At 37.7% G+C, this 12,745-nt stretch overlaps 1 protein-coding gene across 10 annotated transcripts in view; it reads right to left on the bottom strand.

The window, feature by feature from the left end:
• atxn2 (ataxin 2) overlaps positions 1 to 12,745 on the bottom strand; it is a 38,513-nt gene that overhangs the window by 9,893 nt on the left and 15,875 nt on the right. For 7 of the 10 annotated variants that reach the window (XM_089130181.1, XM_089130182.1, XM_089130187.1 and 4 more), the window contains exons 6-15: positions 12,075 to 12,089; positions 8,830 to 8,954; positions 8,553 to 8,644; positions 8,257 to 8,445; positions 6,960 to 7,138; positions 4,755 to 4,970; positions 3,647 to 3,829; positions 2,193 to 2,372; positions 1,985 to 2,092; positions 38 to 108 (exon numbers count right to left, since the gene is read on the bottom strand). In XM_089130181.1, the coding sequence (XP_088986307.1) occupies positions 38 to 108; positions 1,985 to 2,092; positions 2,193 to 2,372; positions 3,647 to 3,829; positions 4,755 to 4,970; positions 6,960 to 7,138; positions 8,257 to 8,445; positions 8,553 to 8,644; positions 8,830 to 8,954; positions 12,075 to 12,089 (1,358 nt within the window). The remainder of the gene's footprint in view (positions 1 to 37; positions 109 to 1,984; positions 2,093 to 2,192; positions 2,373 to 3,646; positions 3,830 to 4,754; positions 4,971 to 6,959; positions 7,139 to 8,256; positions 8,446 to 8,552; positions 8,645 to 8,829; positions 8,955 to 12,074; positions 12,090 to 12,745) is intronic. The other 3 variants (XM_089130184.1, XM_089130189.1, XM_089130190.1) reach the window with 2 other exon arrangements.

The raw sequence follows: 12,745 nt of genomic DNA, 5'->3' as shown, positions 1-12,745 counted from the left end.
TTGCTGAAACACATAATGGGAGAGAAATAAAACTTACCCTAAAATCTTCACTGAATTTTTTTAAATTATCTATTTGTTTCCTGTGATCTGGAGCCATGTTGAGAGGCCCTAGGAAGATCAAAAAGTGAAAGAATGATTTTTAGAAAGCACACTTATTACAAAGAATCGACAATTACATTTGATTTTTCACTAAGATCTGTTTGATGTAATGGTGTCGCGATATACTGGTATTGAAATGTCTGTCTCTGAATGAATAAAATTCATACAATTAATTGATGTTGTGTTAATACAACACATATAATATAATAAATAATCCCGTGGCAGTAACTATCTGGCTGACACTCCAACATAGCAGATGGCGGTATTGCACCTTAAGGGTCTGAAAACACCGGCTGCGCCCGCTTTTCTCCTCTTTACAGAAGCGCACTGCCGTAGCCAAGCAATCATTAACCGCATTCTCCATGAAGATGAAGAAGTTGAGCGACGTGATTGCGTCACTCTCTATTTGAGCGTGCTTGTCGCACGTCTACATTTAAAACAACACTAAAGAACTTTTCCTCTTCGGTCGCCCTATAGGTTGAAAGCGGAACTGTCGTAAAAAATTTAACCTACCGCAGCCTACTGTCGCACGCACGCTCACTGTTTATCTAGCACCGGCTTTGGAATGAACGATATCCACAGACAAGGTAGGGACAATCACACTTTCGTGCATGATTTTGACATTGGATTACTTTACACAGGTCAGGTCGGCACCGCTGCAGAGTAGCCCAGTGCCTAAGGGACTCGTAATAAACATAAACAGAGAGAAGTAGCTCCGTCTACAATTTTCTTCCGCAAGATGCATGCAGTTCTGTTTATGAATCGCTAGAGCGCTGATTCATCCAGTAATTAAACAAGTGAAGTCTTTATGAATCAATTATTCAAACCGCTTTTAAAAATATTCTGTTTCACCTGTCTGGATCTTACATGTGTGTTCAAGCATATTCTACCCCTTCAGTGAAGGTATTCTCCACTGCTGGAGATACAATAAACTAGGAGAGGTCCCAAATTCTCCTAGAAAATAAAGCAAGTCAAATTAGTAGTTTTCTTATGTCTCATTCAAACTACAGAAACGCGACCCGTTCTGGCAAACTTACATAGTGTGGTTATAGCAGATATAGGATCGCAAAGCGAGTGCCTTTCACCCTGTTGACTTGATGAACCACTGAAACAATTTTGGAAACATTATTGTAAGGTAAAAAATCTTCTTTAGTGTTGCTTTAAGCACACAAAAGACATGTTACATGTTAACTGCCCATAATGCTGGTAGACACCACTCATACAGAAACAAAAGATAACAGCGCAGCGAGTTCAGCCGCACAAAATCACAAGATACCCACACCAAAAAAAGTTCTCCATTTTTTGGGATTCTGTGTGCTTAGATTTAGCCAGGATTAGTTCAATTAAGACATTTAAGTAGCCTTTACAAATGCACCTTAGAAACATTGTTGGTGTGCATCCTGAGACAAAACAAAGACACTGACATATCAGCTCAAAACGTGCATTTCAGTTTGGGCCTAGGCTTAAACCTCGTCTGTGAAACTGGGGATAAGTGTTACACAGGGCATTCTTTTTGTACGCTTTGTACAGTTAAAAGAGGGAACGTGACTGATGACATTATGATGTCGCAATAATGTCATTATTGTGAATTTGTGTAGTGAAAACATGATATTGTGACAGCTTTAATGCATATGCCGTACCTATACTTGTATTGTAGTTTGTGTTTGATAAACTGAAAAAGTCATTTCTCACTTTATTTACAGTATCAGCAATTTTGAGAAAGAAAATTAATTCTTAGAAGCCAAATCCTTAATTCATACTGACAACTTGCAATTTCTGCTTTCTACATGCTTTGTGTCAACACAGCAAAATCACATGCAGAAAAATCAGCTTTAGCAAAAACGGCTGGCTGTAGATGATTAATAACATCTCCAAAGGTACACACCCTTGCCGATGGATCGAGCGATGCTTGCAGAAGCTTCAATAGGCTTCACATTCTCTTTGTTGGCATTAGGAGAATTTTGTCTCGTCTCTAGTACTCTTGATTCTTTGGCTATAGAGGAAAAAGAAATGGAAAAAAGGGCTGTTGTAAGATCTATTACAGATGAAATTAATAGCACAAATGCCCCATATTGTGTAAGGGACGTCCTAACCCTCTTCTATTGGAGATGCGTCCAGGTTGGTGGCTGGGTTAGCTGCTGTGGGGGAAGTCACCGTTGTGGAAGCTGCCATAGAGTCTACAGGCACTGTACCAGCCTGTGGGGAAGACAAGCAGGAGGAGCTCGGAGCACCTCCACCAATGCTATTCTGTCGAGGTGAACGAGGTCTGTGCGCTAAGAAAAGTGGGAAAAAATTAGTGAGCATTAAAGTGTTTCGGACTGAAACTGAAATCTGGGTACAGATTTAAAATCTAGGTTTACCACTAGGGTTTGGAACCGAGAATCTTACCGGAACCGTGCGAAATTCCTAAGTTTCGGTTCCAAAAACGGTTCTGATGCGATGTGTGGGTGAAGTGCAGGGAGATTATCCTTTAATTGCGATTTCTCACCTCATGAATATTAAAATAGTAATGAACGCACTGAAAAGCCCTCCCGCTACTCATTTACGTTTTGAGAGAGAGAGAGAGAGAGAGAGTATAAAGACAGTAGAGCTGCACGATTAATCTTTAAAAGATCTCGATTCCAACACCCACGCAATCTTATTCCTAAATGACAAAAACTTCACATTGGAACATTCAAATCTGTTTGCGCTGTCACTGACCCAGATACATCAACTGTCAATATATACATATTAGTGGTGTGCAAAGCAGCCAGTATTTGTATATGTTGAAGGGGGAAAAGTATTTGTATTTGAGTAAGGCCACGCCTCCTTGTCGGGTTCTGACGTTTAATGACGTAGGGCTAGCTCATCGGTCGCATGTCAAAGGCACCCGCGCCATTCAATGCACAGCCTATGAGTGAGCCAGACACTCAATGTGCTAGCTGTGCAGCTGCAAATGTGTTTTACATAAAATGCCTTTTTTCAAACCGTGTTTTTGTCTAATCCTGAATAACTACGGTAAGCCTGTAATAAGTGTTTATACTTGGACTACTTTACACAGGTCAGGTCGGCACCGCTGCAGAGTAGCCCAGTGCCTAAGGGACTCATAATAAACATAAACAGAGAGAAGTAGCTCCATCTACAATTTTCTTCCGCAAGATGCATGCAGTTCTGCTTATGAATCGCTAGAGCCAGTAATTAAACAAGTGAAGTCTTTATGAATCAATTATTCAAACCGCTTTTAAAAATATTCTGTTTCACCTGTCTGGATCTTACATGTGTGTTCAAGCATATTCTACCCCTTCAGAGAAGTTATTCTCCACTGCTGTAGATACAATAAACAAGGAGAGTTCCCAAATTCTCCTAGAAAATGCAAAATGTTTATTTTCCTTCAGAAAAATAAATATTTTTGCGAAAATTGCGAAAATTGAATTTGTTGATATTACCAGTTTGATAAACTCATCTGACAAGTATAAGAAACAAACACAAAAAGGATTGTGCATTTTTCCCTTACTAAAATTTTTGGAACTGAAAAAAAAAAAATCATACAATTCCCAACCCTACTTACCACCACTGACAACAGATGACCATGTTCCCCCAGAAGGGCTGTTGCGAGTAAGAGGGGGAGCAGAAACCTCCACCGATGCACCTGGAGACATATAATCAGGCGGAGGAGGACCACCACCCCGACAAGAGGCCACTCTATGAGGTCTCGGAGTTCGCTGTGACTTGGGAGACATTCTTGGAGGACCTGTATTCACAAACATAGAGATGAGTGAGTTCTGAAAGAAGTAACAAACACCCTTTAGTGCATCTCTCATCAATGTGTGTAGTGTGAAGCTCTCTCCAAAAGCAGATGCTATGAACTGTGACATTCAAAGTATCAAATGTGAAGCAAACACTGAGACGGAAATAACTATGCCAACTATTTGTGATTTCAATATGTACTGAATTCACTACAACACATGGTACCAGAAAATGTTGTAGTTTTGACTAAATATGAGTATGTCATATGCTTCAGTAGCTTAGTTGTGTACAGAGCCCTGCACATGACAAGCAGAAGACAAAAAAAAGATACTGACCAAATATTAAGATTTCTTTCCCACAACTGAACTAAAATGAAAGACCAGATTAGAACTAAGTGGCCATGAAAATGAGAGAATGAATTAGTAAAAAGTTCAAATTAGTACAATGTGGGAATGAAATCTTAATTTGTGTCCACAGTATCTTTTTTTATTCTTCTTCATGTCATGTGTAGGGCTCTTTCCTCATGAAAAGTTAATTCTGGTCAATCTACCTGATATACATTTGAACTGAAGAGGCTGTGACAGTTTCTCATTTGATGTATGAGAATACAATGTCGAGTCAATGTCAGGCATGGAAATAAACACTTGGGCATTGTTAGTGGTGTCCCCATGGCCAAAATACAATCCCAATCCTTAAACACACCGCAGAAAATGAGTGGGTGAAACATGTCCCAAACTCACTTCAATCATGCATTGAAAGATGGATAGCAATAGAAAATGAAACAAGAGGAGAGGTGAGTCGTTTTATTAAACACCAGGAAAGTCCCACTGCTGTTAGTGACAGCCTTAATTCAGGCATTCTGATTGCAAACGTGAACCTGAGCAGCGGTGCCACAACAAAATGGCTGCTCAGTCTGGAATTTCTGGTACCTTCTGAGGACAGACGTTTGGGCATGGTGGACAGGGGCCCTGAAGACCCATGAGCAGAGGGGTGAGACAGGGGCCGAGAGGGCCTGGATGGGGGTCTGGAGGGAGGCCGGGTGGGCGTGGCCGCCCGGGGCGGGAGAGAGTTGGTGGGGCCTGACTGGTAACGGGATGGAGGGCGAGAGGAGGGAGATGGGCAGCGTGAGGGCCAAGGGTGTGCACCTGACAGAGATGAAATGAGCCGAAATGAGAGGAAAGAAAAACTACATTTGACTAAGAGAGAGAGGGGGAGGGGAAACAAAAAGAAAATAGAAAAGTCTGAAGGCCTTAAAGACTGAGAATTTTAGATATGATGACCGAAACTAGCCAAGAGGAGAGGTAGAGAGGAGATGGAGAAGTATTGAGCAGGAATGATAAGACGACACCAAAGAACATTTTAAGATGGTTATTTCTGAGGCAGTGAAACAGTAAACAATAAGGACACGGGACTTCAAAGAAAGAACATTGGACAGATCAATCAGATTCTCTGGGAACAGCAGCCTTGGCCTAAAGTACTCCCTTGCCCAAATCCTTTTATCATGAAAGGACTGAAAGCCAGAGACATGATTTGAAAGATCGACTGTTAGTTGAGGAGAGAACAATGGATTAATTTTCCATTTCCATTTATTCATTTAGCTGACGCTTTTATCCAAAGCGACTTACAACTGCTATATATGTCAGAGGTCGCACGCCTCTTGAGCAACTAGGGGTTAAGTGTCTTGCTCAGGGACACATTGGTGTCTCACAGTGGATTTGAACCCAGGTCTCTCACACCAAGGTATGTGTCTTATCCACTGCGCCATCACCACCCCATAAATTTAACAAACGGATTGCTCACTGTTAGTTCATGTTAGTTAATACATTAACTAATGTTAACTAACTAACCTTAATGTAATGTGGATTAATAGATACCATATCTATTTGGTAGGGGTGCAACGGTACACAAAAATCACGGTTCGGTACGTACCTCGGTTTTAAAGTCACGGTTCGGTACGTTTTCGATACAGCAAAAAGAAAGAAATGCCAGAGAAATTTCCTATTTGTTTAAAGAAAAAATATTTTTAAATAAGTGTGAGTTTTCCTAGATCTTGAAACTTTCAGGTTTATAAATGAAGGATGTTCATCTTTGAAGGATGAACAAATAATGTTTTGGTCATCACATTAAAAATAACATTTAAATATATATTTATTTATATAATATTTGAATTTTGAAGGGCTGGAAAAAGATGTGTGAAGTACTTGAAAGCATTTCACCATTCCAGCCAAACTGGTTCCAGTTAGTGTTACTATATTAAATCCATGGTGAATGTTGCTGGTCTGTGGACGAAAGTATTACTAGTTCATTCACGGCACTATGTTTCTACTGGTTTCCATGACAGCGCTGTTTGATCTAATAGAGATCTACGGTTAATAACGGAGAAATGTGAATGCTTCACAGGAAAAATGGTCCAAGCAATCGTTCGGTTTGTATGCGTACCGAACCGGAAGCCTCGAACCGAAACGGTTCAATACGAATACATGTACCGTTACACCCCTACTATTTGGGGATTTTTTTTTATTTTTCTAGTATTTTAAGTGGACATTTTTAGTACTGTTTTAATAGACTAATAAGGAATGATCCCGTTGACACCAGGGGAAACTTTGAGACTTCTATCAAAGATTCAGCCAGATAACATAAGCATATAGCTCGCTACACTAGTAACTCCACTGATTTGTTAGTTGTATCATTGTTAGTTCATGTTAGTTAATACATTAACTAATGTTAACTAATGAACCTTGAATGTTCACTAATGTAAAGTGGATTAATAGATACCATAGAAAGCCAAGGGGATTTTTTTCTTTTTTTTCTTTTTATTGCTCATTATAATTTCTAGTATTTTAAGAGGAAATTTTGAGTCCACTTTTAATGGACTAATAAGGAATGATCCCGTTGAAAGTGACACCAGGGGAAACTTTGAGACGTCTATCAAAGATCCAGCCAGATAACATAAGCACATAGCTCGCTGCACTAGTAACTCCACTGATTATAATTCATGGATCCAAAGTTGCATAACCAATAAACATACAGTTTCTTTACATATATTACCAAATTTAATCGTTTGAGGCATCATTCCAATAGTTAACACTATCTATTTTAGACGATATGGATACCCAACACAAATCATCTTGTACCTCCATTGACCACACGCTGATCCATTGTGTTGTAGTCGTGAGATCCAGATCTGGGCGTGGGTGTCCCAGGGCTACACTGAACCAGTCTGGGTGAATTTTGACGACCAGCTACCCATGACATCCCTGGTTGCTCCCCATGACATCGGTTCCTCTGACTAGGGGGAATGTATTTGTTCTCTCTGTGTAAGTAAACAAAATAAAGAAGAAAACTCTGGATTTATTTATTTATTTATTAAATGAGCAATACTTTCCTAACTGAATTCAGTTCTAACCAAAAATATAGTGCAAACCAATAATGATGTAGTAGTGGTAATGGTGTGGTCACATTTAGTGGAATTTCAGCATAACTTCGTAGGTAAAAAGGTACTTAAAAATGCACTTAATGCAAAATATTTAGTCCGAATGCAAAATTTCTGTTAGGGTGGAACATTAAGTAATGTATTAACTAACATGAACTAACAATGAGCAATACATTTGTTACAGTACGGTATTTATTAATCTTTGTTAATGTTAGTTAATAAATATCCAGCTGTTCATCGTTTGTTCATGTTAGCTCACAGTGCATTAACTGAAGTTAACAAATACAACCTTGGATTTTAATAATGTATTAGTAAATGTTGAAATTAATGTAAAGTGTTACAGAAACAACTAAATTTCGTCCGCAGAACAACGGTAAATGTGACCACATCTTAAGACATTTGAGCTGCTGCTCGAATTGATCCAGACGAAAAAAGCATAAGATAACTGTTGCGCAAAGGTTAATTTGGACAGACTGATTAACAGGCAAGAATTTGTAATCTTAAACCAGCAATAGTTTTTGTCATTTTCTCAACTCCTATCTACTTGATTGGAGAAATACAGAAATTCAAAAACTGCCCACCAATCTCACATTTAAATAACCTTTCAAATCTGACATGAACAGTCAAATCAATGGGACTTATGCTCTTGCTTTCTTATTATGACTGTTTCTATGGGATCCGGGGCTTCAAGCGGCAGATGCAGTGACGATTGGTTCATAAGGCAGGACTTATTCTGCCATATTTTGCATTGCACTTTTTTCATTCATAGTTATTCATTGTAATATAAGTAAACATAGTAATACGAGTGTAATAAAATATGCCTTTATACACTTATTCTTTTGAAATGTCTTTTTCTTGCTCTTAGTATTAAGAAAAGCATGAAAAAAAACACTATCATGAATCTCCTTTTTATTTGTTCATCGACAGAAATACATTGGAGCACAAACATCTCCTGATCTAAACATACATACAGCAGTGGTAATTAGCTCAAGCTTCACCTGTTGAGGCTGTGAAGCTCCCTCTCTCCACGAACCACAGCAGTATATTTCTCTTCCTCTGAGCGGTCGTCATTCTCCAAGGCCACACGGGCCTTGTAGGTGGCACTGGCTTCGATCTCCTCCGCCAGCTGGGACGCACGAGCCTCGCGCTTGAGGAACTCCTCAGAGTTGTCTCGCTCCAAGGGAACCCTGGAAACAAAAGGAAAAAAATAGACTAAGAGACAGCACATATCCAGTATTTAAACAAATCAAGATATACATCAGAGGTAATTTAAAACACAAGTGAGATGACTTGCGTGTATGATGACAGGCTGCTGTCATAGGTGGACTTCACACCGTATGTCTCCTCATTGTATTTAAACATCTCATCAGGATCCCAACCATTTGACTAAGAGGGAGACAGTTTAAAAAAAGTGATTACAGCTTTGCACCATATATCTCGTAACCGCAGAAAAATCCCAGTAAAGTGTGATGTTAAGTGGGTTATTGTTTTAAACATCTAAACATTACTTTTGATACTTCTACAATGATCCAACTGCAATTATGTCAAGCCTGATTTGTTTGACGCCTCACCAGATCAGTGTCAAGAGATTCCATGCTGCCCGAGATGTGCTGCTCCCCTCCATCCCAGGGTTCCAGATCCTTCTCTTTGTGCTCTCCATTCAGACGGGCACTTACCGCACTGTCAGTAAAGTTATCTTCGCCAACACACAAAATAAGCAACAGGATTCATATAATGTGTAACATGGTGATGCAAACCCACACAAATGATTACGAAAGAGACATAAAATGTGAGATATGGGTGACAATGAAGTGGAAAACAAGCGATGCTTTCAAATGCCGGGTTCAGACTACACGGCATTAACCATATTTTGGCACAATCCATTTGACGTAGCATGTCGGGGTGATTCGTAAACGACAATGGGTGTCGGAATGGAAGAATCAGTCGGTTTATATCGTATAGTGTGACACCGTGGACGATAACGTGACATTGACCAATAGGAGCACAAAGGCTCTTCCCAACACAGCTTTCCAACATGACACAAACAAAGTTTGTGGAGCTATGACACAAAACTGCTGCCTTCATGATGCTAACACGATGCTTCAGTAGACATTGTTTGTTTACACTCTTGTTTCCGGAAGTCAGTCGCTAGTTCCGCCTTCTCGATGACATCAAACATATTTCTTGTACACAACAAGAATTTAGGAGTCATCATCACATAATCTGACACAGTGATTATCTTAATAGACAATGTTGTGTAGTCTGAACCCGGCATAGATGGACACAAATGGTGGTGCGAGGGTCTCATATATAGAAATAATACAACTATATTGTATCTGAGCTCACCAAATTACAAAAACATTTTAAAGGCCATGTTATCAGAAAAAAGATGGAGCTGTATTTATTCTTCTGACATAATGTTTATTTGTTATTGAAGAATTCAGCTCTTGTACCAATAACCAGAAAACAAAGTAGTATTCCTGTCAAAGCAGACAGGAAACAAAGTTTCCTGTTTATATTTCCATCATTGCTAATAATAATTAAATCCTAACGCTTAAACTAAAGGAGCAGTCAAATTTCCCAAAATTTCACATTTTTAAGGAACCCAAACAGCAGGAAATTTTGCATGAGTTGGTTGGTTATGAGGATTAGCCGCATTGACCAACAAAAAAAAAAATGTGACTGCACCTTAAAACTATATAATAAACTTGATTAATTCAACAGGAATGCTAATTAGAAAGTGAGATGCCTGAGAACATGACCTGGAGTAAGTCAGAGGTTAAGGGTCACAGAGAACTCAAGAATGAATAACAGAATTAGGAAAGTATTAACATGCATTTCGGTCCATGTACATTTTTATCTCATTTCCTATTTGGAAATGAAATACGAAATGAATAACGAGAAATAGGGCTGAACGATTATGGAAAATAATCTAATTGCGATTTTTTTAACCAATAATCTAATTGCGATTTTTTTAACCAATATTGCGATTGCGATTTAATATGCGATTTTTTAAAAAAGTTCTTTACCTTCTGTATTAGTCGACAAAGACAAGCAATAAATCATTGTAGTGTAGGGATGGAAAGCTCATGATTCGATCTACTTTTTTTCTCATTAATTAATCTTAATAACACTTAAAATAAGTATTTAATTACATGTGTAAAAACACATACTTATATATATATATATATATATATATATAAATATTTAATTAAACAAATTACATGTTAAGAAATTTAAATACACTATATAAACTAATATAGCTTCAAAATAAAAAGCTAGTAAATAAAGAGAACTAGTAATATACTAGTAAACTAGTACCACTAATTTTGACGAGTATTAAGTAGTCTACTTTCGCGGGTTAAATCATTTTTCTCTCATTCTTTTTATGTAAACTGAGTACACAATGCTTAAGTTACAATCATACTTTTAAACTTTATTTCAATCTATTTTTCACAATTATTTGTTCAGGTGTGTCACACACACGTTTTATGGGGACTTTCCAAAGACATTTTTATACTGTACAAACTGTATTTTATCCCCTGACCCTACAAAAAAAATCACTTAGTATGATTTATAAGCTGTACGATTTATGTTGCTGTTAAATATATAAATAATAAACCAAACTCTGTGTCAGCATACTGTATAGCTTGCGACTATTCAAGTGTCGTAAATTAGAGGCAAAGCTGCGCTTTATTATATGACGCGCAACATATATCTGTTTCAAATTTCAACGAGTGGTGGTTCATGTGGTGACAAATGCTTACCGTATTACAATGTAATTTGGCAGTAAAACTTATTTTAACTGACAAATAAAGGCCATCCTGAAGACAGCCAATTAAGGCCATCCTGAAGACAGCCCGGTTTGACAAATCAGATTTAGGGGCTTTCAGTGGCTCCCACACATTCAATAAAATGTCAAATCCATACCCGATTTGTAAATCCAAGGAAAAATGAGAGAGATCTAATTTTCCGTTAGTTAAAGTAGACAAAACAAAAACTAATAGACAAGCAGTCTTTTCATTTCTCACTATTCCATTCCAGATAGGAAATAAAATGATTAAAACATACACAGACCCATTTCAATCTGTAGTTTCAAAGAATTGATAAAGTAGTTTTCATGCCAGCATGATTTGTTTATCGCTGTTAAACTGGCCTTGTTTTGAGTTGAAATTTGTTAATGTTGATTTCAATAAATTTGTTTTTTATAAAGGAAGAGGAGAAAAAGCATGCAAATGGATCAAAACTAAATCACAACCTTAAGATTTATGATCACGCCAAGATTTATTTAGATAAAGCAATACTCTAGTGCTCATGAAATGAAACAGGCCTATGATATGACATCATCAGATTCATGATGCAATGACAGTCAAAATGTTAAAGTAGCTACTTGCAGCCAGCTTTGAGAGGGTTCAGCACTCGCCTGTTGCTTGTTTGGCTTTTAGTGAATGACATTTTATCTTCACACGATTTAAAATCGAAGCTGAAGCTGAAGTTATTATGACATTACTTCACCTCAGTAAGCATGAGGTAAATTGTGCATTGTAGAAAACAAACCTTGTGAAAAAGCTACCTCTAATTGATTTGTTAAATGAGCCTTTTAGGTACTTAAAACATGGGTGTTATCAATTAGTAAACTAATTTCTAGTTTGACCCAACATGATCAAGCGAGATTATAATAACAAATAACAAAAGCATTTCTGTATCAAAATGCCTTGCACTATTCACATACTCAAAGAATGCCGCAAGCAACTAATAAAACTTTTTTTTTTTGCATAAAAATACACTGGTAAAAGAAAGGGAAGAGATGTATTACCTGCATCTGATGAGACTACACCCATTTAAGAGAAAAAGACAGAATAAAGAAGGTGTCAGTTTTGTGAAAGTCATTGAAGAGATTCAACTAATGCATTTCAAAGAGCTACAGTGAAATAGATAGACAGGCTGAACGGGATTGGATAGACTGAATGGAGCAGTGGAGACATTAAATATACACACTTCAATGAAAACTGCAAATCCTGTTGTCACCAAAAGGATAAAAAACAATTGATTTCATGCCTTATGAGGTTGTTCTATATCCAATGTCAAGTATGTCTGGAATAATAATTTCATAAATGTATTTTGCTGAAAGCAGTATGTAGTAGCAGCATTATTAATATTTTATAACGAGTGGTTTGCTATGTCTTTGATCCATCAAAATGTCATCCCATCTCATAACAACACATTTCAAACTCAGTAAACAAAACATAATGGCAGGTCTACAGCAGGTACTGTCCATTATGAGGTTTTTGGTGGTCTGCATTTACACTTCAAGGCTCACAAATCTGATTGTGTAACACTGACCACATCACAGATTAAGTCGATTGTTCTGGTATATCCCTGTGGTCATTACAAATAAACTAAGATGGTCTTGTTCTTTTCTGCACTCATTTCCTGAAATAATATTAATTCATGTTTTTTTTTTACATGATGTACAATTATGTACAT

The sequence above is a fragment of the Pimephales promelas genome, chromosome 4 (genome assembly GCF_988280905.1).
Source record: "Pimephales promelas chromosome 4, fPimPro1.hap1.1, whole genome shotgun sequence".
NCBI classification, from domain to species: Eukaryota; Metazoa; Chordata; class Actinopteri; order Cypriniformes; family Leuciscidae; genus Pimephales; species Pimephales promelas.
Note: the sequence above shows the minus strand (reverse complement) of the source record. Positions and strands in the feature narration are given on the sequence as shown.